At 46.1% G+C, this 26,411-nt stretch overlaps 1 protein-coding gene across 1 annotated transcript in view; it reads left to right on the top strand.

The window, feature by feature from the left end:
• LOC143020019 (vitellogenin receptor Yl-like) overlaps positions 1-25,124 on the top strand; it is a 160,885-nt gene extending 135,761 nt beyond the window's left edge. The window contains exons 27-40 of the mRNA XM_076176127.1: positions 5,979-6,046; positions 6,262-6,411; positions 13,323-13,432; positions 13,962-14,088; positions 19,845-20,009; positions 20,103-20,314; positions 21,096-21,281; positions 21,506-21,634; positions 22,227-22,401; positions 22,570-22,700; positions 24,004-24,080; positions 24,179-24,355; positions 24,579-24,762; positions 24,864-25,124. Of these exons, the coding sequence (XP_076032242.1) occupies positions 5,979-6,046; positions 6,262-6,411; positions 13,323-13,432; positions 13,962-14,088; positions 19,845-20,009; positions 20,103-20,314; positions 21,096-21,281; positions 21,506-21,634; positions 22,227-22,401; positions 22,570-22,700; positions 24,004-24,080; positions 24,179-24,355; positions 24,579-24,762; positions 24,864-24,971 (1,999 nt within the window). The 3' untranslated portion in view covers positions 24,972-25,124. The remainder of the gene's footprint in view (positions 1-5,978; positions 6,047-6,261; positions 6,412-13,322; positions 13,433-13,961; positions 14,089-19,844; positions 20,010-20,102; positions 20,315-21,095; positions 21,282-21,505; positions 21,635-22,226; positions 22,402-22,569; positions 22,701-24,003; positions 24,081-24,178; positions 24,356-24,578; positions 24,763-24,863) is intronic.
• Positions 25,125-26,411: the final 1,287 nt, after the last annotated feature.

Genomic DNA, 26,411 nt, shown 5'->3' with positions numbered 1-26,411 from the left:
TCCGTTTCCTACATATTCCGTTTCCTACATATTCCGTTCCCTACATATTCCGTTCCCTACATATTCCGTTCCCTACATATTCCGTTCCCTACATATTCCGTTCCCCTCCACCCTCCTCCCTCCCACTTATCTTGGCACCTCCTGGATGATGGGATCATCCCTGCATCCTGTCCACTGCCCTGGGTCAGTGTCGCAAGACAGCACATCACAGCAAGGTCACTTCATAAATTCACTGATCCCCCCCCCCCTCTCCATCCCCTCGTGCAGAAAAGAAGACTGGGAAATCCCTTTGGGCTGTCAAATTTTCTCACTCCCCCAGCCACTCACCCACCACCCAGCCACTCCATCACCACCCAGCCACTCCATCACCACCCAGCCACTCCATCACCACCCAGCCACTCCATCACCACCCAGCCACTCCATCACCACCCAGCCACTCCATCACCACCCAGCCACTCCATCACCACCCAGCCACTCCATCACCACCCAGCCACTCCATCACCACCCCATTTACTTGCCTCTCTCAATCTACATTCTACCTCCACCCCCACTCCTCTTTCCTGCCACATTCGCACCCAGGTATCAAAAACTATCTACTTCCTACAGTCTCTCACCCTTAATGCTCACTTCCAGCCTACTGTCACTCTCTCCCCTTGTACATCTCATCGCCTTACTTTTGCCCACATTTATCTTCAGCTTTCTTCTTTCACACACCTTCTCAAACTCGCTAACTTCCTCAATCCCTCCTGGTCCTGCTACAAGCAGTGTCATCGGCAAACAACAACTGGCTTATTTCCCACTTTTCTCAACTTTTCTCAATTTTCTTTAATCTCCAACCCGAACCACTACCCTTGCATTCACCTCGCACCACCCAGTCCATGTATAGATTGAACAGCCAGGGCGACATAACACATCTGTGACAAAGTCCCACCTTTACCTCAAACCATTCACTCTCCATTTCTGATCCTAACACAAGCTCCACTCTCGTAAAAACTCTTGAAAGCTCTTAACAGCTTTCCTCCTATCCCACATATGCAGTACCTCCCACAGTGCCTTCCTGTTTACCCTGTCATAAGCCTTTTCCAGATGCATAAAAGCCCCCAAAACATCCTTACCTTTTCCTATAGCTTTCTCATATCTTACCACAAAAATCTGGTCTACACAACCCCTACCTGTCCTAAAACCACTGTTCCTCACCAGTGACTCCCTCTGTTCCTCTCCTAATCCTCTCAATACCCTCCCATAAGCCTTCCCAACTACACTCAACAACCCGATCCCTCTGAAACTACTACTCACACTTGTCCCCCTTTCCCTTGTAAAGTGGAACTACACAGGCACTCCTCCAGTCCTCCGGCACTCTACTCTTAAACATTAAATAACCTCGCCAGCCAGTCCACCGTAACTGTACCTCCTTTCTTCAGACATTCTGCATGGCATCCATCCAACCCATCGAACCTTACCTGCTCTCGTCTTCGTAACAGCTGCTTTCACTTCATCTTTCCCTATTTCTCCATTTTCCTCGCTCATCACTTTTTCTTGGCGCTTCCCACTGCAACTACCTTTCCCTCCCTATCCTTCACATTTAGCAACTACCTAAAATACCATACTCTGCCCACCTTCCTCTCTGCCTTCTCTTCCATTATCATCTCGTCTGCACCTTTTACCTTTTCTTCACTTGATTTGCCTCCTCTTCCTCTTAATTTGCCTCCTCTTCCTCTTAATTTGCCTCCTCTTCCTCTTAATTTCTTTCCAATTTTTTTTTATTCCTTTCAAAATTGTTGTACTTACCCCATTTCACATCTGCCCTCCTTTGCTGCCTTTATCTTATGCTTAACTTTCCTTTTCTTTACTTTGTTCCCTGATCCTAATTTGTAGCCAATATATGCCTGCTTCTCTTCTACACCTTTCTTTGCTTCCCCATCCCACCACTCTACCCTTTCTATTTCCTCCTGCCCTCCTTGTTCCACATACCATCTTTGCACATCTTATGACTCCCTCCTTGAACCATCCCCATTCCTCCACTCCTAGTTCTACTCTAACCTTCACTCCCTCACACACACTCGGCTTCTTGCACTCATTCTCTTTTTTTCTCAGTTAAGCAGTTCACTCTAAGTACCTCCCAACCTTGTGCCCAGGAAAAATTCATAGTGGAGATAATGCTGGAAATGTATAGAAAGTAAATAGCAAATACAGGGTTTAGGAAATGTCGAGCGTAAGTACACATGGGAGAAGGTGATGGATGGAAGGTTTGTAGATAAGTCTCTAGACTTTTGGATGTACCGGTACATGTTCTAAGGGGAGAATGGAAGAATATTTAAGTTTTTTTTTTTGGGGGGAGAGTGAGAAATGAGGTGAGGAGAACAGGGGTGGAAAAGGAGCTGGGAGATAGGGTTGATGAAAGAATATTGGGATGGTTTGGACACATGGAAAGAATGAGTGAAAGACTAGTAAAGGAGGTATGGAAGGCAGATGTGGAGGGAGTGAACATGAGGGGATGTCCTAGGATGAGGTGGATGGATGGGGTGAAGGGGGCTTTGGGGAATGTCTGTTGATGAAGGACGGGAGAGGACAGAAGACGGGTGAATGGAGTATGGTTGTATATGGATGATGTGATTGCATGAGGTGGAATGGGCGGGGGGATGGGGGGTGAGGTAGTATGTGTGAAAAAAATTTTGACGCAGCCCAAAGGGATTTCTCCGTGTCCTTTTAAGCAATGGGGGGGGTCGCTGATTTAATGAAGTGGCCTTGCTGTGGATGTGCTGTGTCTTGCGACACTGCTTCTGACCTAGGGCAGTGGACAAGGTGCAGGGATGACCCGTCATTCAGGAGGTGCTCAGATAAGAGGGAGGGTGGAGGGGTGTGGAGTGTGTTCAGGGATGGAATGAGTGGGAATGATTCTATGCCTTTTTTTGGCTACCTCCCTGGTAAGCGGGGGAAAAAGCCTTGGTATATGTATGTATGTAAATTGGGTGGAGGGTAGATGGAGAAAGGGGAAAAGGACAGAAGGTAGGTGTTCAAGAGTAAACTGCTTAAATGAGAGAAGTACAAAAAGCTGAGAGGAGTGGGAAAGATTGAAAGATAGGTAAGAAGTAGAGGAGGAATGGGGATGTTCCAAGGAGTTGCAAAGTTAGTGTGGAACAAGGATGGGAGGAAATGGGAAGGGTAGTGAGTGACAGGATGAAGAAGCAAAGAAGATTGTAGAATAGAAGCAAGCATTTAGATTGGTTACAAAATAGGACAAGAATTATGAGAGGTATAAAGAGGAGAGCAGATATGAAATGGGGCAAGAGTATGATATATTTTAATGTTTTGGAAGGAAATTGAGGTGAATAAAGTAAAGTGTAGATGGAGAGGATTAAGAGGAACAGAGGGAGCAAACGGTAAGGAACTATTTGGGTTTAGGACTGGTAGGGGTTGCATAGATCAGATTCTTGTGGTAAGGCAGACATGCGAGAGCTTTAGGAAAATGTAAGGATGTTTTTTAGGTCTTAATGGATTTCGAAAAGACTTGACAGGGTAGACAGGAAGACATTGTGGGGGGTATTACAGAATATATGGGATAGGAGAAAGCTGTTAAAAGCAGTCAAGATTTTTTTTTATAATGGAGCTTGTTAGAATTGGAATTGGAGTGGGTGGTTTGAAGTGAGACTTCACCAGGGATGTTATGTCACCTTGGCTGTTCAATTTATACATGGATGGGGTGGTACACACAATGGGCTGGGGATTGGAGATGGTTAAAGAAAATGGAAAAATGGGAGATAAGCTAGTTTGCTAATGACACTGCACTTGTGGCAGGATCAGGAGGGATTCAGGAAGTTGGTGACATTTTGGGAAGTATGCAAAAGGAGGAAGTTGAAGATGAATGTGGGTAAAAGGTGATAAGATGTGCAAGGGGAGAATGTGGGAGCAAATTGGAAGAGTATTAAGGGAGAGACTGTAGGAAGTGGATAGCTTTAAATACTTGGGTGTGAATGTGGTGGGAAAGGGAGTGGATGTGGAGGTAGAATGTATATAGAGAAGCCAGTAAATGCCTTGGGTGGGGGTGATTAAAGCATGTGATGAGAATTAAGATGCTTGGGAATGGATGCTATAAAGATTGTATGGAGGAATGATTTTGCTGAAAACCCTATGGGGCAGACACAGAACATGGAGTTTGAATGCTTGATGAAATGCCTGAGAAGTATGATGGGGGTTACTAGGCTAGGAAGTGAGAAATGAGGAGAGGAGTGGTGGTGAAAAGGGAGTTGGGAGATAGGTTTGAAAGTATTGGGATAGTTTGGACATCTGGAGAATGAGTGAAGAAAGGTCAGTAAGAGATGTGAAAGGCAGGTGGAGGAAGTGAACATGGGGTCAACCAAGGGTGAAATGGATGGGGTAAAAGGGGCAATAGGAAAGGGGGGGGAATAAAGTAAGGGAGAAGACAGAAGATGGGGGTGAATGGAGAATGGTTGTGTATGGATGATGTTGTGATGCATAGGAGTGGGTGGGGGATGGGAGGTGAGGGAGTATGAATATTTTGATGCAGCAAGAAAGGATTCTCATCTTTTTCTGCATGAGGGAATATAGTGGGGGTTGTGATTAAATGAAGTAGCCTTGCTGTGGATGTGGTGTCTTGCTACCTTGCTTCTGACCCAGGGCAGTGGGAGAGATGCAGCGATGACCAGTCATCCAGGAGGAGCCAAGATAAGAGGGGGGTGAATGGGAGTGGAGTATGTGGGGATGGAATGGGTGGGAGTGGATATTTTTGTACATCCCTTGTAAGAGGGGAAAAGTCATTGGTATATGTAAGTGGAAGTGAGGGATGGATAGTTTAATTTGGAATTATACATGAATTTGAGGCTAAGTATGATGAACAGGACAGTAGATGAAACAATGGACATTGCTCCATTCCTGTATGCTACAATTGGGTAAATACAACTTTAGTAGCAGTCTCCATTTTTCTCCACCCTTCCCATGGTAAACACAGCAGAATGAATTGACAATTCCTTTTGTATTCAAAGGTGGAATCCAATGACTGGTACCTATTTGTTGATCTGGACAATTTAGATGCACATTTTCAATACTCGTCAGCTGCCTCTCCATCGGGTTTAGCCCTGATTCTGATGATCAGTCTCGAGACTGATCCCAAGATATCACTATAGTTAATGGTTTCTTATTTTTCACACATAGTGTGCTGACAACCAGAAACTGCTTTCCACCTACCACTTTCAACCAGCGAGTCCTACACTGAATCAATGGCCAACAGTCTAAAGTTTCTTCCCAGAGATCTGTGGGAGGTACCAAAGAAAGTTGCAAGCCACTGCAGGGCTGCAGGTTTTCCCCTAGATGAAAATTGAGGCAACACTTAGTGGTCATATGTAAGGGGTTGTGTGCAGGATAAAGATGGAATATTATAAAACTAAAATGTGAACCTATACTTCCATTACCTGGTGACCACATAGGATGTGGTCGGCAAAACCAGCAGCGTTGCCTCGTATAAATCTCCAAAGAAAATGGGGAGACACCATTTTCTTTATTTGCATGTATGACTGGTATAATTAAAGACTGCAAATGGCCAGAAGACCTGCACTCGGCTGATGTGTAATTGAGCGACCTGTGCAGCTGGTCAGGAGCTGGATTAACGTCACCTGACCCGAGATGCCACATTTAACAAGTCTCTTGTTTTCTTTACATTTATAACAATTATTCATATAACCTACCATTTAATGAAAATCCATATGCATTTACAATATTCAATGTTAACATATTTGGTAGTGGACAGCTAGTGTATGCTGAAGGTTTTGAATTGGTACGTGACGTGGCAGACACCTTGTGGGTCATGAGATGATTGAAATTGTATAGTGGTATTACCTAGATCCCCCCTCACCTTCCCTGTCCTGAATCTGCCATTATCTAGGCCATTTTGATAAAATTACTTTGTACATTAGGCCCAGAATTATGGTGTTTAGTTGCCATATTTATAATTGGATTGTTTACAGGTGGGTTTGTGATGGTGTGCAACAATGTGATGGTGGCGAGGATGAAAAACAGAACTGTATAACTACCTGTAAGTACAAAGCCCAGCAGATGTAATTAGGCATACCTTGCAGTGTAGATTACTTTGAATGTTGAAATACACTAATTTGTGAATTGGACCATATTGTTTACTTCCATAAGAATCTAAACATGCCAAAGGGTTTAGTGGGAGATTGACTCCCATTGTGGAACATGATTTGATTAGATTTGTTATATGAATGCATATAATTATAATTTTCCCCTCAGCCATGGCCACAACTGTGGCAGTGACAGTCCGTACCAAATTGTGCAAAGAATCCGAGTTTGAGTGTGCTGATGGTGAATGTGTGCTTAACACACAGACTTGCAATGGTGTTCCGGACTGCCAAGATGGTTCTGATGAGGGTGGAGTCTGCTGTAAGTTTTAAACTGGTATAAATGTTAACTTCAGATAGATTTGGGAAATACCATAAAATGGCCTACAAATGGATGCAAGTACATGCATAAATGTATACCAAAGTCTTTTTCCCCCTTACAAGGAAGGTAGCCAAAAAGAAATGCATAAAAACCATTCCCACTCATTCCATCCCTTATACACTCCACTCCCCTTCACCCTCTACCCTCCCTCTTATCTTTGCACCTCCTGGATGATGGGTCATCCCTCCATCTTGTCCACTGCCCTCGGTCAGCAGTGTAGTAAATACAGGGTTTAGGAAATGTCAAGTATAAGTACACATGGGAGAAGGTGGTGGATGGAAGGCATCAGTGACCCCCCCTGTCCCCTCATGCAGAAAACACTGGGAGAAATCCCTTCGGGCTGTGTAAAAAAAAATTCACACTTACTACATTGCCCCCCACCCCCCCACCCATTCCACCTCGTGCATCACATCATACATCACATCATACATATACAACTATTCTTCATTCACCCCTGTCTTATGTCCTCTCCCATCCTTCCTCCACAGACATTCCCCTCTTCCCCAAAGCCCCTTTCACTCCATCCATCTCGTCCTAGGTCGCCCCCTCATGGCCCTCTCATGTTCACTCCTTCCACATCTGCCTTTATATACCTTTTACTAGTATTTCTTCACTTGTTCTTTCAATGTGTCCAAACCATCTCAATACTTTCATCCACCCTATCTCCCAACTCCCATAACACCCCTGTTCTCCTCCTCTCCACCTCATTTCTCTCAGTATCCAGCCTAGTAATCCCCATCATATTTCAGACACCTCATCTCCAACACCTTCAAACCCCGCTCTTCCTCTTATGCTCCATGTTTCTGCCCCATACAGTGCTGTTGGCACAATAACTCCTTCATACAGTCTCCTCTGCCTCCATTCCCAAATGTCTATTCCTCATTACACTTTTTAATCCACCAAGGCATTTACTCGCTTCTCTCAATCTACATTCTACCTCCACCTCCACTCGACCCTTTCCTGCCACATTTACATCTCCAATCCCTGACCCACTACCCTTTCATTTACCTCTCGCACCACCCCATCCATGTACTAGTTGAACAGCCAGGGCGACATGACACATCCCTGACAAAGTCCAACCTATACCTCGAACCACTCGCTCTCCATTTCTAATCCTGATGCATGTTCTACTACCCTTGTAAAGACTCTAATTATTAGGTTTCCTCCTATCCTGTATATATGCAAAACCTCCCACAGTACCTTCCTGTCTACCCTGTCATAAGACTTTTCCAGCTCCATAAAAGCCCAAAAAACATCCTTACCTTTTCCTATAGTGTTCTCGCATGTCTTGCCACAAATCTGATGTACACAACCTCCCTGTCCTGAATCCCTGTTCCTCGCCAATTACTCCCTCTGTTCCTCGCCAATTACTCCCTCTGTTCCTCGCCAATTACTCCCTCTGTTCCTCGCCAATTACTCCCTCTGTTCCTCGCCAATTACTCCCTCTGTTCCTCGCCAATTACTCCCTCTGTTCCTCGCCAATTACTCCCTCTGTTCCTCGCCAATTACTCCCTCTGTTCCTCGCCAATTACTCCCTCTGTTCCTCGCCAATTACTCCCTCTGTTCCTCGCCAATTACTCCCTCTGTTCCTCGCCAATTACTCCCTCTGTTCCTCGCCAATTACTCCCTCTGTTCCTCGCCAATTACTCCCTCTGTTCCTCGCCAATTACTCCCTCTGTTCCTCGCCAATTACTCCCTCTGTTCCTCGCCAATTACTCCCTCTGTTCCTCGCCAATTACTCCCTCTGTTCCTCGCCAATTACTCCCTCTGTTCCTCGCCAATTACTCCCTCTGTTCCTCGCCAATTACTCCCTCTGTTCCTCGCCAATTACTCCCTCTGTTCCTCGCCAATTACTCCCTCTGTTCCTCGCCAATTACTCCCTCTGTTCCTCGCCAATTACTCCCTCTGTTCCTCGCCAATTACTCCCTCTGTTCCTCGCCAATTACTCCCTCTGTTCCTCGCCAATTACTCCCTCTGTTCCTCGCCAATTACTCCCTCTGTTCCTCGCCAATTACTCCCTCTGTTCCTCGCCAATTACTCCCTCTGTTCCTCGCCAATTACTCCCTCTGTTCCTCGCCAATTACTCCCTCTGTTCCTCGCCAATTACTCCCTCTGTTCCTCGCCAATTACTCCCTCTGTTCCTCGCCAATTACTCCCTCTGTTCCTCTCCAATTACTCCCTCTGTTCCTCTCCAATTACTCCCTCTGTTCCTCTCCAATTACTCCCTCTGTTCCTCTCCAATTACTCCCTCTGTTCCTCTCCTAATCCTCTCAATCAAGATCCTCCCATAAGCCTTCCCGACTACATTTATCAAGCTAATCCCTCTGAAACTACTACTCGCACTTGTCCCCTTTTCCCTTGTAAAGTGGGACTATACAGGCACTCGTCCAGTCCTCCAGCAAACGTTAAATAACCTCGCCAGTAACTCCATCACTGTACCTCCTTTTTTTTTTTTTTACCTTCTGCATGGCATCCATCCAGACCAGGTGCCTTACCTGCTCTCGTCTTAACTGCCTTCACTTCATCCTTGTTTCTATATTTTCCTCACTCATCACGGTCATTTTCTTAGCACTTCCCACTGCCACTGTCTTAACCTCCCTATCCTCCTTCACATTTATCAACTCCCTAAAATACTCTGCCCATCTTCCCCTTGCTGCCTATCTTGCACCTTGCATCTCTGCACCTTGCATCTCTGCACCTTGCATCTCTGCACCTTGCATCTCTGCACCTTGCATCTCTGCACCTTGCATCTCTGCACCTTGCATCTCTGCACCTTGCATCTCTGCACCTTGCATCTCTGCACCTTGCATCTCTGCACCTTGCATCTCTGCACCTTGCATCTCTGCACCTTGCATCTCTGCACCTTGCATCTCTGCACCTTGCATCTCTGCACCTTGCATCTCTGCACCTTGCATCTCTGCACCTTGCATCTCTGCACCTTGCATCTCTGCACCTTGCATCTCTGCACCTTGCATCTCTGCACCTTGCATCTCTGCACCTTGCATCTCTGCACCTTGCATCTCTGCTCCTTGCATCTCTGCACCTTGCATCTCTGCACCTTGCATCTCTGCACCTTGCATCTCTGCACCTTGCATCTCTGCACCTTGCATCTCTGCACCTTGCATCTCTGCACCTAGCAAATCTGCACCTTGCATCTCTGACCCTGGCATCTCTGCACCTTGCGTCTCAGCACCTTGCATCTCTGCACCTTGCATCTCTGCACCTTGCATCTCTGCACCTTGCATCTCTGCACCTTGCATCTCTGCACCTTGCATCTCTGCACCTTGCATCTCTGCACCTTGCATCTCTGCACCTTGCATCTCTGCACCTTGCATCTCTGCACCTTGCATCTCTGCACCTTGCATCTCTGCACCTTGCATCTCTGCACCTTGCATCTCTGCACCTTGCATCTCTGCACCTTGCATCTCTGCACCTTGCATCTCTGCACCTTGCATCTCTGCACCTTGCATCTCTGCACCTTGCATCTCTGCACCTTGCATCTCTGCACCTTGCATCTCTGCACCTTGCATCTCTGCACCTTGCATCTCTGCACCGGTGCACCTCTGCACCGGTGCACCTCTGCACCGGTGCACCTCTGCACCGGTGCACCTCTGCACCGGTGCACCTCTGCACCGGTGCACCTCTGCATCTAGCACCTGTGCACCTCTGCATCTTGCACATCTGCATCTTGCACATCTGCATCTTGCACATCTGCATCTTGCACATCTGCATCTTGCACATCTGCATCTTGCACATCTGCATCTTGCACATCTGCATCTTGCACATCTGCATCTTGCACATCTGCATCTTGCACATCTGCACCTTGCACATCTGCACCTTGCACATCTGCACCTTGCACATCTGCACCTTGCACATCTGCACCTTGCACATCTGCACCTTGCACATCTGCACCTTGCACATCTGCACCTTGCACATCTGCACCTTGCACATCTGCACCTTGCACATCTGCACCTTGCACATCTGCACCTTGCACATCTGCACCTTGCACATCTGCACCTTGCACATCTGCACCTTGCACATCTGCACCTTGCACATCTGCACCTTGCACATCTGCACCTTGCACATCTGCACCTTGCACATCTGCACCTTGCACATCTGCACCTTGCACATCTGCATCTGTGCACATCTGCATCTGTGCACATCTGCATCTGTGCACATCTGCATCTTGCACCTTGCGCCTCTGCATCTTGCGCCTCTGCATCTTGCGCCTCTGCACCTTGCACCTTGCATCTGTGCACCTCTGCATCTGTGCACCTCTGCATCTTGCGCCTCTGCATCTTGCGCCTCTGCATCTTGCGCCTCTGCATCTGTGCGCCTCTGCATCTGTGCGCCTCTGCATCTGTGCGCCTCTGCATCTGTGCGCCTCTGCATCTGTGCGCCTCTGCATCTGTGCGCCTCTGCATCTGTGCACCTCTGCATCTGTGCACCTCTGCATCTGTGCACCTCTTCATCTTGCACCTCTGCATCTTGCACCTCTGCATCTTGCACCTCTGCATCTTGCACCTCTGCATCTTGCACCTCTGCATCTTGCACCTCTGCATCTTGCACCTCTGCATCTTGCACCTCTGCATCTTGCGCCTCTGCATCTTGCATCTTGCGCCTCTGCATCTTGCGCCTCTGCATCTTGCGCCTCTGCATCTTGCGCCTCTGCATCTTGCGCCTCTGCATCTTGCGCCTCTGCATCTTGCGCCTCTGCATCTTGCGCCTTGTGCCTCTGCATCTTGCACCTTGCACCTTGCACCTTGCGCCTCTGCACCTTGCGTCTTGCGCCTCTGCACCTTGCGCCTCTGCATCTTGCATCTTGCACCTTGCGCCTCTGCATCTTGCACCTTGCGCCTCTGCATCTTGCACCTTGCGCCTCTGCATCTTGCACCTTGCGCCTCTGCATCTTGCATCTTGCACCTTGCGCCTCTGCATCTTGCACCTTGCACCTTGCGCCTCTGCATCTTGCATCTTGCACCTTGCGCCTCTGCATCTTGCACCTTGCGCCTCTGCATCTTGCACCTTGCGCCTCTGCATCTTGCACCTTGCGCCTCTGCATCTTGCACCTTGCGCCTCTGCATCTTGCACCTTGCGCCTCTGCACCTTGCGCCTCTGCATCTTGCACCTTGCGCCTCTGCATCTTGCACCTTGCGCCTCTGCATCTTGCACCTTGCGCCTCTGCACCTTGCGCCTCTGCATCTTGCACCTTGCGCCTCTGCATCTTGCACCTTGCGCCTCTGCATCTTGCGCCTCTGCATCTTGCGCCTCTGCACCTTGCGCCTCTGCATCTTGCACCTTGCGCCTCTGCATCTTGCACCTTGCGCCTCTGCATCTTGCACCTTGCGCCTCTGCATCTTGCACCTGGCGCCTCTGCATCTTGCACCTGGCGCCTCTGCATCTTGCACCTGGCGCCTCTGCATCTTGCACCTGGCGCCTCTGCATCTTGCACCTGGCGCCTCTGCATCTTGCACCTGGCGCCTCTGCATCTTGCACCTGGCGCCTCTGCATCTTGCACCTTGCGCCTCTGCATCTTGCACCTGGCACCTCTGCATCTTGCACCTGGCACCTCTGTGCCTCGCGACTCTGCGCCTCGCGCCTCTGCGCCTCTGCACAGGGCATCCACAGCAAGGCCGCTTCATAAATTTGATGACCTCCCCTCTCCGTCCCCTCATACAGAAAAGGAGAAGACGGGGAGAAATCCCTTCGGGCTGCGTCAAATTTTCTTCTCGCACATACCTCCCCACCCACTCCCCCTCATGCATCATAGCATCATCTATACACAACCCCTCTCCATTCACCCCTATCTTCTGTCCTCTCCCATCCTTCCTCCACAGACATTCCTTTCATAATGCCCCTTTCACCCCATCCATCCATCTCGTCCTAGGACGCCCCCTCATATTCACTCCTTCCACCTCTGCCTTCCATACTTTTTACTAATCTTTCTTCACTCATTATTTCCAAGTGACCAAACCATCCTAATACCCTTTCATCAACCCTATCTCCCAGTTCCCTTTCCACCCGTTCTCCTCCTCCGCCTCATTTCTTACTCTATCTAGCCTAGTAACCTCTATCATACTTCTCGGACATTTCATCTCAAACACAGTCAAACTCCTCCTCTCTTCCTCTCTCATGTTCCATGTTTCTGCCCTGTACAATGCTGTTGGTACAATCACTCCTTCATATAACCTCCTCCTTAGCATCCATTCCCAGATGTCTATTTTTCATTACACTTTTCAACCCACCAAGGCATTTACTCGCTTCTCTCAATCTACATTCTACCTCCACCCACACTCCTCCCTTTCCTGCAACATTCGCATCCAAATATCTAAAACTATCCACTTCCTCCAGTCTTTCACCTTTAATGCTCACCTCCAGCCTGCTGTCACTCTTTCCCCTTGTACATCTTATCACCGTACTTTTACCCACATTTATCTAAAGTTTCCTTTCACACACCCTCTCAAACTGTCACTAACTTGCTCAATCCCTCCTCTGATCCTGCTACAAGCGCAGCGTCATCAGCAAACAACAACTGGCTCTCCTCCCACTTTTCTCCATTTTCTTTAATCATCTCCAACCCCTGACCCACTACCCTTGCATTCACCTCTCGCACCACCCCATGTAAAGATTGAACAGCCAGGGTGACATAACACTTTGATATTGCTATTCACACAATCTTTAGATAACTGCAATGGCTCTGATGAAACGAACCTTAAACATGTGGCTATCCACTGGGGTAATGTCATTGATAACCACATTGAAACTGGTGCTGTTAAAGCTACCTTGAAAGCAGGGTAAAAAAATCGCCTTGAACCTGTCAAATTTTTACAGGTGGTGTTAACTTTTTTCAGTAACATCATGCAAGAACAATGGGGGCTGCCCACACATTTGCCATCCTGGACCAGTTTCTGCTCGCTGTGAGTGTAACCCAGGATACACAACAATAGACAAAGACTGCTGGGTAAGGCATATTTGTATAATGCTTGAGTAATTGTACATTAGGGTTGGTAATATCTGGAGTTCAGAAGTCCAGCCATTTACAAGTCACTGGTCCATCCTCACTCAAGATAGGCTGTTTCTGTATGGTCTTGTTCAAGAAGGTTGTAGATTGGAATGAATGCAACAGTGAGACTTGTACAGAATTTAAGAATATTGTGGAAATTTGGGTTAAGCCCTAGATTTTATAGGGATTGATAATATTGAAGTTGAAAATGTTCTAAATTCTAATAATGAGAAGCAATGGCTTCAAGCAGTTTGGATGTAGATTTAACCTAAAGCATACAGAAAGAATTTTGGGAAGTGCATAAATTAATGTAACCAGTTTCCATCCAAGATAGTTGAATGTAATGTAGTTCTTAATATTTACATAAACATTTAGATACTAGGAGTTTTATTAACATGTTTTGTACATTTTATCAAGCAGTGCTATTGAAAGGGCTTCAATTACGCTTTGCCTTTATAACTTAAAGTAACACGTTAAAATTTCGCAGGATGTAAACGAGTGTCAAATGGAATCGACTTGCAGTCACTACTGCATCAACACACGAGGTTCTTTCAAGTGTGATTGTGCATCTGGTTACATGCTTGAGCCTGATGAACGTACCTGCAAACCTGAAAGTAAGATGTCCAACTTGATATAGTTCAAAGGACGTAGTAGGAAAACCTAGTGCTTGTTAATGCTTGGTTAATGTGCATGTACATGATTATACCAAAGGTTCCCCCCCCCCTTATAAGGGAGCCAAACTCGAAAAGCGTAAATCCACTCCTGCCTACTTGATCCCTGCCCATTCCACTCCCATATACCACACATCCCTTTCACCTTTTCTTAGCTCGTACTGGATGACTGATCTTCCCTGCATATTGCCCATTGCTCTGGGTCAGAAGTAATGTAGCAAGATGCAGCAAGGCCACTTCATTTAATTGGTAACCCTGCCAGAAAGAGAAGATAGGGAGAAATCCCTTCAGGCTGATCAAAATATCATTTGCGTAACCACCCCTTAACCCCTATCCCCCACCCACTCCCTTCCATGCACCACAGGATCATCTGTACACAACCATTCTCCACACGTCCCTATCTTGTCTTCTCCCTTCCTCAACATACACCCCCCATCTTTCTTGATCCCCCTTTTACCCCATCCATCCATCTCTCCCTTGGTTGCCCCCTTCTGCTCTCTCCATCCACCTCTGTCTTCCACACTTTTACTTTCTTCTCATTCTTTCCATGTGTCCAAACCATCCCACTACCCTTTTAATCTTGTTTCCCAACTCCTTTTCCACCCCTGTTCTCCTCTCCTCGTTTCTATCTCTATCCAGCCTAGTAGCACCTATCATAATTGTCCTCATGTTCCATGTTTCTGCCCCATACAGTGCTGTTGGCACAATCACCCATTCATACAATCTCCTTAGCATCCACTCCCAAATGTTACTTTTCAATCCCCCAAGGCACCCCAAAGTATTTATTTGGTTCTCCCAATCTACCTTTTACCTCCATCTCCACTCCTCCCTTTTGCCACATGTGCCCCCAAGTATCTAAAGCTCCAGCCTCTCCCTTAATACTCTTCTAGTATGCTGCCATCCTCTCCTCTTGTACATCTCATCACCTTTTACCCACATTTACCTTCAACTTTTTGCACACCTTAATCTCTTTGATCTTGCTATAAGTGCAGTGTTGTCGGTAAACTGGCTTAATCCCATTTTTCTATTTTCTTTAATCATCTCCAATCCCCTCTCGTTACCCTTACATTTACCTCCCACACCAACCCATCCATGTACACATTGAACAGCCATGGTGACATAACACATCCCTGGCAAAGTCCCACCTTTACCTCAGACCACTCGCTCTCCGTTTCTAATATTAACACAGGCTCAACTACTCTTGTAAAAAACACTTTACTGCTCTTAACAGATTTCCTCTTGACCCATATCTGCAAAACCTCCCACAGTGCCTTCTTGTCTACCCTGTCATAAGCCTTCACCAAATCCATAAGCCCAAAAAACATCCTTATTCATTGCTAAAGCTTTCTCACATGTTTTCAGAGCCCTCACATGGGGGGGGCAAGGGGGGCATATGCCCTGGAGCGGCACATTTAGGGGGACAGCAATTCTAGTCTGGACATGCCATCCGTGAGGCTGACAAAGTAATTATAATAATAAAAAAAAGGTAAAAGGAACCCTGAATATTTTATCGTAATATACAAATTGTTAGAATCGACAGAATATGAAATTTTTCCCTTGTCCTTCCTGCAGTAGGGATATTAAATACAATTAAAATTAGTTTAATTATTTTGCAAGCCAATAGCTAAAACAAGCTATAAGGGATGGAGATAGGAAGTGGTGATGGGGGATAGGGGTGGGGGGATCATTGAGGACTTTGCCCTGGGGCGGCACTTTGCCCTGGGGCGGCACTTTGCCCTGGGGCGGCACTTTGCCCTGGGGCGGCACTTTGCCCTGGGGCGGCACTTTGCCCTGGGGCGGCACTTTGCCCTGGGGCGGCACTTTGCCCTGGGGCGGCACTTTGCCCTGGGGCGGCACTTTGCCCTGGGGCGGCACTTTGCCCTGGGGCGGCACTTTGCCCTGGGGCGGCACTTTGCCCTGGGGCGGCACTTTGCCCTGGGGCGGCACTTTGCCCTGGGGCGGCACTTTGCCCTGGGGCGGCACTTTGCCCTGGGGCGGCACTTTGCCCTGGGGCGGCACTTTGCCCTGGGGCGGCACTTTGCCCTGGGGCGGCACTTTGCCCTGGGGCGGCACTTTGCCCTGGGGCGGCACTTTGCCCTGGGGCGGCACTTTGCCCTGGGGCGGCACTTTGCCCTGGGGCGGCACTTTGCCCTGGGGCGGCACTTTGCCCTGGGGCGGCACTTTGCCCTGGGGCGGCACTTTGCCCTGGCACTTTGCCCTGGGGCGGCACTTTGCCCTGGGGCGGCACTTTGCCCTGGGGCGGCACTTTGCCCTGGGGCGGCACTTTGCCCTGGGGCGGCACTTTGCCCTGGGGCGGCACTTTGCCCTGGGGCGGCACTTTGCCCTGGGGCGGCACTTTGCCCTGGGGCGGCACTTTGCCCTGGGGCGGCACTTTGCCCTGGGGCGGCACTTTGCCCTGGGGCGGCACTTTGCCCTGGGGCGGCACTTTGCCCTGGGGCGGCACTTTGCCCTGGGGCGGCACTTTGCCCTGGGGCGGCACTTTGCCCTGGGGCGGCACTTTGCCCTGGGGCGGCACTTTGCCCTGGGGCGGCACTTTGCCCTGGGGCGGCACTTTGCCCTGGGGCGGCACTTTGCCCTGGGGCGGCACTTTGCCCTGGGGCGGCACTTTGCCCTGGGGCGGCACTTTGCCCTGGGGCGGCACTTTGCCCTGGGGCGGCACTTTGCCCTGGGGCGGCACTTTGCCCTGGGGCGGCACTTTGCCCTGGGGCGGCACTTTGCCCTGGGGCGGCACTTTGCCCTGGGGCGGCACTTTGCCCTGGGGCGGCACTTTGCCCTGGGGCGGCACTTTGCCCTGGGGCGGCACTTTGCCCTGGGGCGGCACTTTGCCCTGGGGCGGCACTTTGCCCTGGGGCGGCACTTTGCCCTGGGGCGGCACTTTGCCCTGGGGCGGCACTTTGCCCTGGGGCGGCACTTTGCCCTGGGGCGGCACTTTGCCCTGGGGCGGCACTTTGCCCTGGGGCGGCACTTTGCCCTGGGGCGGCACTTTGCCCTGGGGCGGCACTTTGGCATGTAAGGGCTCTCCATGTCTTACCACAAATCAGATCCACCTAACCCTCTACCTTAACTAAACCCACGCTGTTCCCCACAAATTACTTCCTCTCTAATCCTTTAAATCAACCCTCCCATAAGCCTTCCTAAATACTCAACAAACTGATCCCTCTGAAACTACTCTTTTGTCCCTTTTTCTCTTGTAAAGTATAACTATACAGGCACTCCTAATCCTCTGCCATTCTACCCTGTTTTGGTGAAATGTCACACTACCTCACCAGCCAGTTCAGCACTGTACAGTACCTCCCTTTTTTAGACACTGCATGACATCCATATAAACCAGATGCCTTGCCTGCTCTCATTTTAAAGATTTTTACCTAGTCTTTTCTCAATTTCCCTTGTCAATCGGTCACTTTCTTGGTGCCTCCTACCGCAAATACCTTTCCTTCCCTATCCTCCTCCACATTTAGCAAACCTCTAAAATACACTAACCATCTTCTTCTTACTGCCGCCTCTTACCTTGTATATTTACATAGTTGTATTTTGCGGGAAGGGGAGCTACGCTCATGGTGTCCCGCCTTTGTATCTCGCAGTCTAGTTTGCTCTTAAACTCGTGAATGGTTTTTGCACACACTTTCATTGTTCAGTTTGTTCCAAGTGTCCACCACTCTGTGGAAAACTGTTTTTCTTCAGATTTCTTCTGTAGCTGTTTTTCTTTCCATGCCCTCTTGTGCTTCTCCTGTCCCAGTTTAACAAGTCCTCTCTATCTAGTATTTCTGTGCCTTTCATGATTCTGTAGATGGTCAGTAGGTCACCTCTCTCTCTCCTTTGCTCCAGAATTGGTAACTCCAGTTTAGCCAATCTCTCCTCGTATGACAAGTTTGCAAGTGCAGGTGCCATTTTTGTTGCTGCTCTCTGGATTCTTTCCATTTTCTTTATATTCTTTTTGGTACTGGGTGATCAGTGTTGCCACATTCTAGTTGAGGCCTTATAAGTGACCAATATTTTTTAAATAATTTCTTTGTCCAAATATGTAAATGCCACTTTTATTGATCTTAGCAAGTTGTAGGATTCTCCAACAATTTTTTGTCAAAGGAAAAGTAGTTTGAGATAATTACACCCAAATCTTATTTGGATCTCCTTCTTTACCTCCTTTGTTCCAATTTTATATTGTCCTGATATTCTGTTTTTGCTTTTTCCAAACTCCATTATGCTACACTTCTTAATATTCAAGTCCATTTCCCATTTGACTCCAGTTTTATACCTTATTCAGGTCTTCCTGCAGTGATTTGCAATCCTTTTCAGTTTTTACTTTCCTTAAGTTTGGCATCTCTGCAAAGAAGCTCGTGTAACATTTCACATCATCCATGTCATTCACAAACAATATTGGAGCCAATACAGATCCTTGCAGTACTCCACTGATCACGTCTTTCCAATCTGAATATTTTTCTGAGCACTACTCTAGTCTTTCTACCAATCCGGAAGTCCTCCATTCATTTTAGTAGGTTCCCTTGTATCCCTCCTATTTTCCAGTTTATTTAATTTTTTTGTGGTACTTTGTCAAGGTTTTAAGTCCAGGAAAGCCCAATCGGCCCATCCTTTCCTTTCTTGCACTATTAATCTTGAGTAGAAACATTAAGTTTGTGGTACATGATCTTCCTTGTCTGAACCCAAATTGTCTTGGTCTTCCAGGTGTTTTATCTATCTATTCTTGATGATTTTCTCAAATTTTGGCTAGCGTTTGTACAACAGGAAAATGGAATGCTGAAAATTTTCCTTTCTTGCACTATTAATCTTGAGTAGAAACATTAAGTTTGTGGTACATGATCTTCCTTGTCTGAACCCAAATTGTCTTGGTCTTCCAGGTGTTTTATCTATCTATATTCTTGATTTTCTCACAAATTTTGGCTAGCGTTTGTAAAATAGGAAAATGGAATACTGAAAATTGAAACGTTTATGTATATGAAGGCTTTCAATTTCAGCTGGTCTGAAATTGAAATTCAATTGGTACTAATGTTTGTGCCCAACTCATGGTTTAAAATAAATTTTCATCAAATGTTTGCTTGACTTGGGACATGGAAACTGATGTTGAATCTACTTGTAAAACTTTAGTATTATGAAGGAATCTGGGAGAGTACCACTGCACTGTCAAACCATTTAGCTGATAGATGATCTCAAAAGATCCAGGGCAATGGATTAATTACTAATTTTGAAGTGAACACAATAAGGCATTAGCAGTGAATTTGCTGTGGTTTGGCATGGGGACCCTGCCACAATGTTTAGCCAGAATAGTCCTGCTTTGTCAATGACTCGCTCTGAGCATTGACATCACCCCCAGCCGAGGGAGACGGTGGGGAATTTTATCTTTTCTGGCACCCTGATGATGATGTTGATTGCATTTGTAAAGGGCACTTGGATGAATTGTATGCGATCCATATCCTATTTTATATAATTGGAAAGGTGGCATAGATCAGTGCTGCAGACGTAAACCCAAAGCAATTTAAAGTGAAGTGGACTAATTGGGTGAAGAATCATAGAATGCCTTTGGATAGTCTGGCATATCCAGACTACCTATGCGCTAAATGGCCCACTGGCTCCAGCGCTTGACATTCAAGCCAAAAATTTCATAAATCATCAGCATATCCAGACTACCTTCTTGGGAACTATTTTAATTGTTCAATTTTTTTCAGATGGGATAGACATGCTGTTTATTGTAGACAAAGAAGAGATACTAATACAGAGTAACAAGGGTGCCACATTGACAAGAGAGAAAATGCCAGAGACTGATTTCAAGCAAAGTTCCATCAGCTCAGTCGACATAGATCCAATCAGAGGCCTGATCATGATGGCAGATGGTAGGTGCTGCTTTCATGGAGTATTTCCAGGTAAAGTGCACAAATTGAGATGTACAACTGGGGTAATTTGACTTTTTTTTCTCCAATTTACAGATGTAAACGGTCAAATCTTGGTCCATCGTATTGGAATGCTAAAGGGAACGACTTTGTTACCAGATTCTGAAAAACTAATTCCCTTCAAGGATCTGCAAAGACCAAATGCACTCTCTCTAGATTATGTGCACGGAAATATTTATTTCTCGGAACTCATAACTGGCACCAATGGAAGGCAACGCAGGAGCTACAGCCACACCACAATAATGAAGGTAAGAACTAGCAAAAAATTTGACATCCTTGATTGGATATGGCAAATCCTAACCTGTTCCATGCAAAAATATCCAACAGTGGTGTTAAAAGCTCTACATGGAAATGTGTACTTATAAGATTTCATAGCAAGTTAATATTTAGCATCCATGGAGCAAAAATGCTAGCTTTCAGTGTTTGCAGTGCCATCCTTTAACCCAAAAGTTGGGTCTGCCAAAATAATCACCATGGTAAAATAATTTGAAGCCTTTAACCATTTTGGTATGATGCCTATGTAGGAGTCATGAAGAGCGAGTGGGTATACAAGGGTGCCAGCATCAGCATCTTTACTATACATTCTTGTAGTTGTACACGAGTTGCACCTAGATTCTGTGGACTGGTTTGATCATGTTTTGTTTATTACTTGGGGTAAAATAGAATGAGTTATACAGCAGTGGCTTTTCATAATGCGAATAGTATGATGCATTGTACATATGGCAGCCAGTGCTGCATGTGAGAATTTGGCTTGTACTGAAGTGGTTAACCACTTTCAATATGGAGGCTAGGTTTTCCTTACCAGCTATGAATCCCATTTCTAGTTCTTGTAACCCTTCCCTTTTCTTCTACTCTTCCTACTGCTATCACTGCTGCTGCTACCACCACCATCACCACCAAAGAGGAAAGGAAGATATTGATGGGAATTAAATTGGTAAACGACTACTTTGCCACAGTTTTGCCCTTGTGGTTATGAGTGAGGAAGTGAGACAGACTGGATTGTCACAATTTATTTTCTCTCCTAAATAGGTGTGCAGTCTGTCCACATCCCACTGTCATATTTTCTACCGTGGCCCCAATGTGACCATCCCAGTCTCTAGAGTGTCTGTGCAGACCAGGAAACTATTCATGTGTGTGAACTCTCTGGATGACAGTGCAGAGATCTTGACAAGTCAACTTGATGGAAAGAATATATGGACTCTAGTCAACAGTGGGGTGAGTCCCTCACCTTGTGTGGGTGAGTTGTCTGTTGTAGATGTCTTAATTTTTCAGGTAGAACCTGATCTCACTATTTTTGCTGGAAAATAGATTGCTGCTATAAATTAAATATTGAAATGGAGTTTATTGCAAGAGCTTGATATCCAAGCAGATTATTACTACATAATAAACCTTGTGAAGTTTATTGTAAATGCTAGCTAAAAGCTCTTCCAATACTTCAGATAGTACAATGTGGAGACTTGGCACTGGATGAGATAAAAAAACGGGTGTACTGGAGTGACATAAAACTCAATGTTATTGAAATGGTCAGTTTTGAAGGCAATGGTCGCCAACGCATTAAGAATACTATGGTGAGTGGAGTCTGTAATAAATTTAGGTGATGGTAGAATGGGAATCTATCAAGCTGGGAAGTGAGATGGCAAGAGATAGGCAAATGGAGAGGTCATTAATGGACAAGGAAATTTGGCCTGGAGTTTCTGAAAGTTTTGTAGTTGAGGGAAGAGTCGCCATGCAGTGAAGTGGTGGGAGTAACCCAGATTTTGTTGGGCCCTGGAGTAAAAGGGGCTAGGTTCCTGCTGCAAAGCATCTTACCTGAGCAGTTGGTGGGAGACAGGGATGACCCTTCTTCAAGGAATTTAGATTGAATAAACAGTTTTGGACGAGTGCAGGATGGGTATGTTTAGACTTGGCCACCCCCCCCTTACAATGGGAAAGGGCCTTTTAATGTAATGCGTTTTAACATGTTTAGTGTTTGTAGTATGTACATATGGATATAAATTTTCATTAGCCCATAAATGGTGTAAGTATACTGGCAAAAGTAAGCTACCAGTAACTCATTGTGCATACAAATAGTGATCTAGTTGAAAGGTTAAAATCTTTAGTCTAAAGTGGATAGGCTTGATTCTGGAATGTTGAGGTCTGCACAATTTTCTATTTCCCAAGGTCTACAACCCAGTGGGGCTTGGAATTCTAGAAAATAAACTGTACTGGTACAATAGAGACAAGCGGGAATTTGTCTCTTGCTACAGCTATGACTCCGATAATAACTGTTCCATAATGGGGCTCAAGTGGGAACCCATGGCCATTGGAACTAAATCTGCACATGCCTACCATGCAGGTAAGTTCACTAGCCAGCAATAAGCTCTGCTTCAGTATAGGTCACCTAGAAATGTGCAAGTTGCCATTTCACCAATTTATCAACATTATTTAAATTGCGACAAGCTCCATCCCTTCGTTTGGCCAGATGCAATTGAAAACTAATCCATTGAACTGGTTCTGTAATTAGATGCAAACGAATGCAAGAAGCTGAAGTGTGAGCAGTTGTGCATCCCATTACCAGAAGACTCTGCGAAAGCAGCGCAATGTCTTTGCCAAACAGGTTTTGTTTGGCTAGAGGAAGAGGCTATTTGTGTGCTGGTATGTATTGATTTTAAATTGCTATCCTTTAATGACAATGTAGTGCATCCAGTCAGATACAGTGCCTAGATTAGAATAAATGCATATACCAAAGACTTTACCCTCCTTACAAGGGAGATAGCCCCCCCCCCAAAAAAAAAAAAAAAAAAGCCTGCTCCTACCCATTCCATCCCTATGTACTCCATTACCATTCACCCCTGTCCCTCCGTCTTATCTTGGCTCCTCCTAGATGACGGGTCATTCCTGAACCTTGCCCACTGCCCTAGGTCGGTAGTGTTGCAAGACAGCACATTCACAGCAAGGCCTCTTCATTAAATTTGTGACCCCCCCCCCCCACTTTTCTCAATCCCCTCATTCAGAAAGAGAAGACGGGGAGAAATTTTCAGGTTCCATAAAATTACTTTTCGCACCATCGCCCCCCCCATCCCACACTCGCTCCCTTTGATGCATCACAGCATCATCCATACACAACCATTCTCCATTCACCCCCTATATTGTCCTTCAAGAGACATTCCCCTCTTTCCCAATGCCCCATTTACCTCTTCCATCCATATAGTCCTTGGTTGCCTCCCCTCGTATTCACTCCTTCCACCTCTGCCCTCCCCACCTCTTTTATTAATCTTTCTTCATTCTCTTTCCACTTGTCCAAACCATCCCAATACTATTTCATTAACCCTATCTCCCAACTCCTTTTCCACCCCTGTTCTCATCCTCGCCTCGCTTATCACTCTATCCAGCCTAGTAACCCCCATCATTCTTCTTGGGCACCTCGTCTCAAATACGTTCAAACTTCATCTCTTATGTTCGATGTTTCTGCCCCATACAGTGCTGTTGGCAGTCGCTCTTTCATAGTCTTTTAGCATCCATTCCCAAATGTGTCTCTACACTTTAATCCAAGGCATTCACTTTTCTCAGTCTACATCCTACCTCCACCTCCACTCCCTTTCCTGCCACATTTGCACCAAAGTATCTAAAACTATCTACTTCCAGTCTCTCCCCCTTGGTACTCTAAGAGTTTGCCACTTTCTCCCCATGTACATATCATCACCTTTTCCCCACAATTATCTCTAATATCTTTGCACAGCTTCCCCAACTGTCACAAACTTCCTCAAACCCTCCTCTGATCCTTCCACAAGTGCAGTGTCATCAGCAAACAACTGGCTTATCTCCCACTTTTCTCCATTTTCTTAAACCATCTCCAATTTCCAACCCATTATCCTTGCAAATAGTAATAGAATTACAAATCCTGCTTATAACCCTACCTAGAATTGCATTAATCAAAGGGTTAATTATGGTTTTACAGGCTGGCACTTGTGAAAACCACCCTTGTGGACAAGGTGGGGATTGTGTAAAAATGGGACATGATGCCTACATGTGCAAGTAAGATATTGGTCATTGATTACAATGAACTTTGTAACAAAGCTATTGTATGAAATATTGCAACATTACTGAGACCCCTTCTTGTTACTTTGGCACAGGTGTCATGATGGCTTCAGTGGAATCTCGTGTGAAGTAGAGAAAGAACCTGTTAAATATGGCTGGGGAATAGTTGCCCTTGTGGTAGTCCTAGTCTTGATTTTGGTGTTCTTAACTTGTGTAGCAGTCCTCTGGTTTACACGGGGTGGTCTGCAGATGTGGAAGAAAAGCAACCTTGAGTATGTGTTAATAAATTGGTGCTGTGGACAAGGGGTAATTGTTACTGGGAATGAGAAATAACACCTTGTAAGGACATGCTAATTTTTGTATTCTTACACAGATCTGTAAAGATCTGTAAAGATGTGCTAATTTTTGTATTCTTACACAGATCTGTAAAGATGTGCTAATTTTTGTATTCCTACACAGATCTTTAAGGATGTGCTAATTTTTGTATTTGTACAGATCCAATCTTCAGTTCCGTTTTGCTAACCCGAGTTTTGGAGTGATGGATGGAAGATCAACAAATGCAACACAATCCCCTTTACCCAGAGAGAACCCATTCAATAACCCATCCCCAAACAGTGTGCCCCGGAAGAATACTCCTTCACCCAATGTTGAAAGCGGTTTTGAAAACAAGTGCTTCAAGGTAGGAAGATCCTTACCTTGCATACAATGTTTTGTGCTTGTATTATGGAACCATACACCAAATAATTTCAATTATTGACTAATGGAATGAATGTTGCTCAGGAATTGTCAGAAACTGATAATAGTGAAGTTCTGGACATCCCACCTCCCACCTCTGTGGCTAATGAGAATCTATCTCCTTATCAACCAGGGCCAAATTATTTTAGATAAACATCATGTATAATCTAGATATCAGAAAATGTACATAATTCAAGATTCATCATTTTAATTATAGTGAAACAAAATGCATGTAATATGTCGTAGCTTTAAATATAAATTATAAGAGGGAATTGTTTAACAAATTTAATAAAATAAACTGCTAAATCTAATGTTTAATTTGGTACCCTAGTAATAGATGAAATGTAAATTTCATGTACGTCTTGTATAGCCCAAAGGTGAAACTTTAGACTTGGACCTGGCTGTATGCTTGAATGAATAGTGAGCACACTGCTGTAGTTTAGAATTGAAGTATACTTCGGCAAGATATCCACTGTACAGTCTATACCATGTGTATACTGGTTTTATAACCAAAGCAAAGTTTTGGTCACAGGGGTTAGATTTTTGACTGTAGATTACTAGCACCTCTATCTTTGGACATTCTCACACTGCAGTTGTACATTATCTTGTATTGAGAGTTAAGAGGACGGGGGGGGACTCCTCCAGGTATTCTGTATCTGACATGAATTTAATTTAGAGGTTCTGCAACTTGTCACCTCGCCAAGATGAGGATGACCCCCTGAAGCCCAGTACTTTGTAGTGGGGGGGGGGGGTGCTAGCGTGTAGGAAGGACGGGCTGAGCTGTGTAGGAAGGACGGGCTGAGCTAGCGTGTAGGAAGGACGGGCTGAGCTGTGTAGGAAGGACGGGCTGAGCTGTGTAGGAAGGACGGGCTGAGCTGTGTAGGAAGGACGGGCTGAGCTGTGCCGTGCCGAGCTGTGCCGTGCCAGCCAGGTGCAACCTTACTGGAGAGGCCAGCCCTAAGCTACCAGATGAAAACGGAGCCAAAAAGTTTTGTTGAAGACCCTAGTTTGTCTTTGACAATGGACTGGAATGCTCATAGGATTTGCCGCCCTCGCCCTATGACGGTTGTTTTAGGACGAGGTTTTTGGGGTAGTGAATAGATAGGGGATCCCTCACCCTTTTAATTGTGTATTCCCCTATCCCTATCCTTCATATTTGCTACCCTACTCCCCTACTCCCCTTTTTCACCATCTTTCTCTAATACTTAAGGAAGGTTCTAGTATCTTAGTGCCTCCCAAGCTACACGTCTGAACCCAGTCAAGTGGGGATGTATACCGCAAGGTCACTACTCCTTGCGAGGGCCAAAAGCTCACCGACTGGGGAATGCATGTTTGCAAGGCAGGTACTAGGCTGCCGACTTCCTTTCTCGCTATCCAGTACACATGCAGAGTGACTACGCCGAACCCATCCTAAATGGGACAAAACAAAAGAGGACAAACCCCGGGTGAACAAAGTCTCTAACTCGCCTCTGAGGCCCTGCATGTGTAAATAGTCGTTTCTGGAACTTCCCGACTCTACAGAGACTTTTCTTTTATTGCTTGAGGCATCAGGCAACTGCAGTATCTATGTATTGATCTTAATATATGGTGTGG

Source organism: Oratosquilla oratoria, chromosome 38 (assembly GCF_046742065.1).
Source record: "Oratosquilla oratoria isolate Oo_2021 chromosome 38, ASM4674206v1, whole genome shotgun sequence".
Classification (NCBI taxonomy): domain Eukaryota; kingdom Metazoa; phylum Arthropoda; class Malacostraca; order Stomatopoda; family Squillidae; genus Oratosquilla; species Oratosquilla oratoria.
Note: the sequence above shows the minus strand (reverse complement) of the source record. Positions and strands in the feature narration are given on the sequence as shown.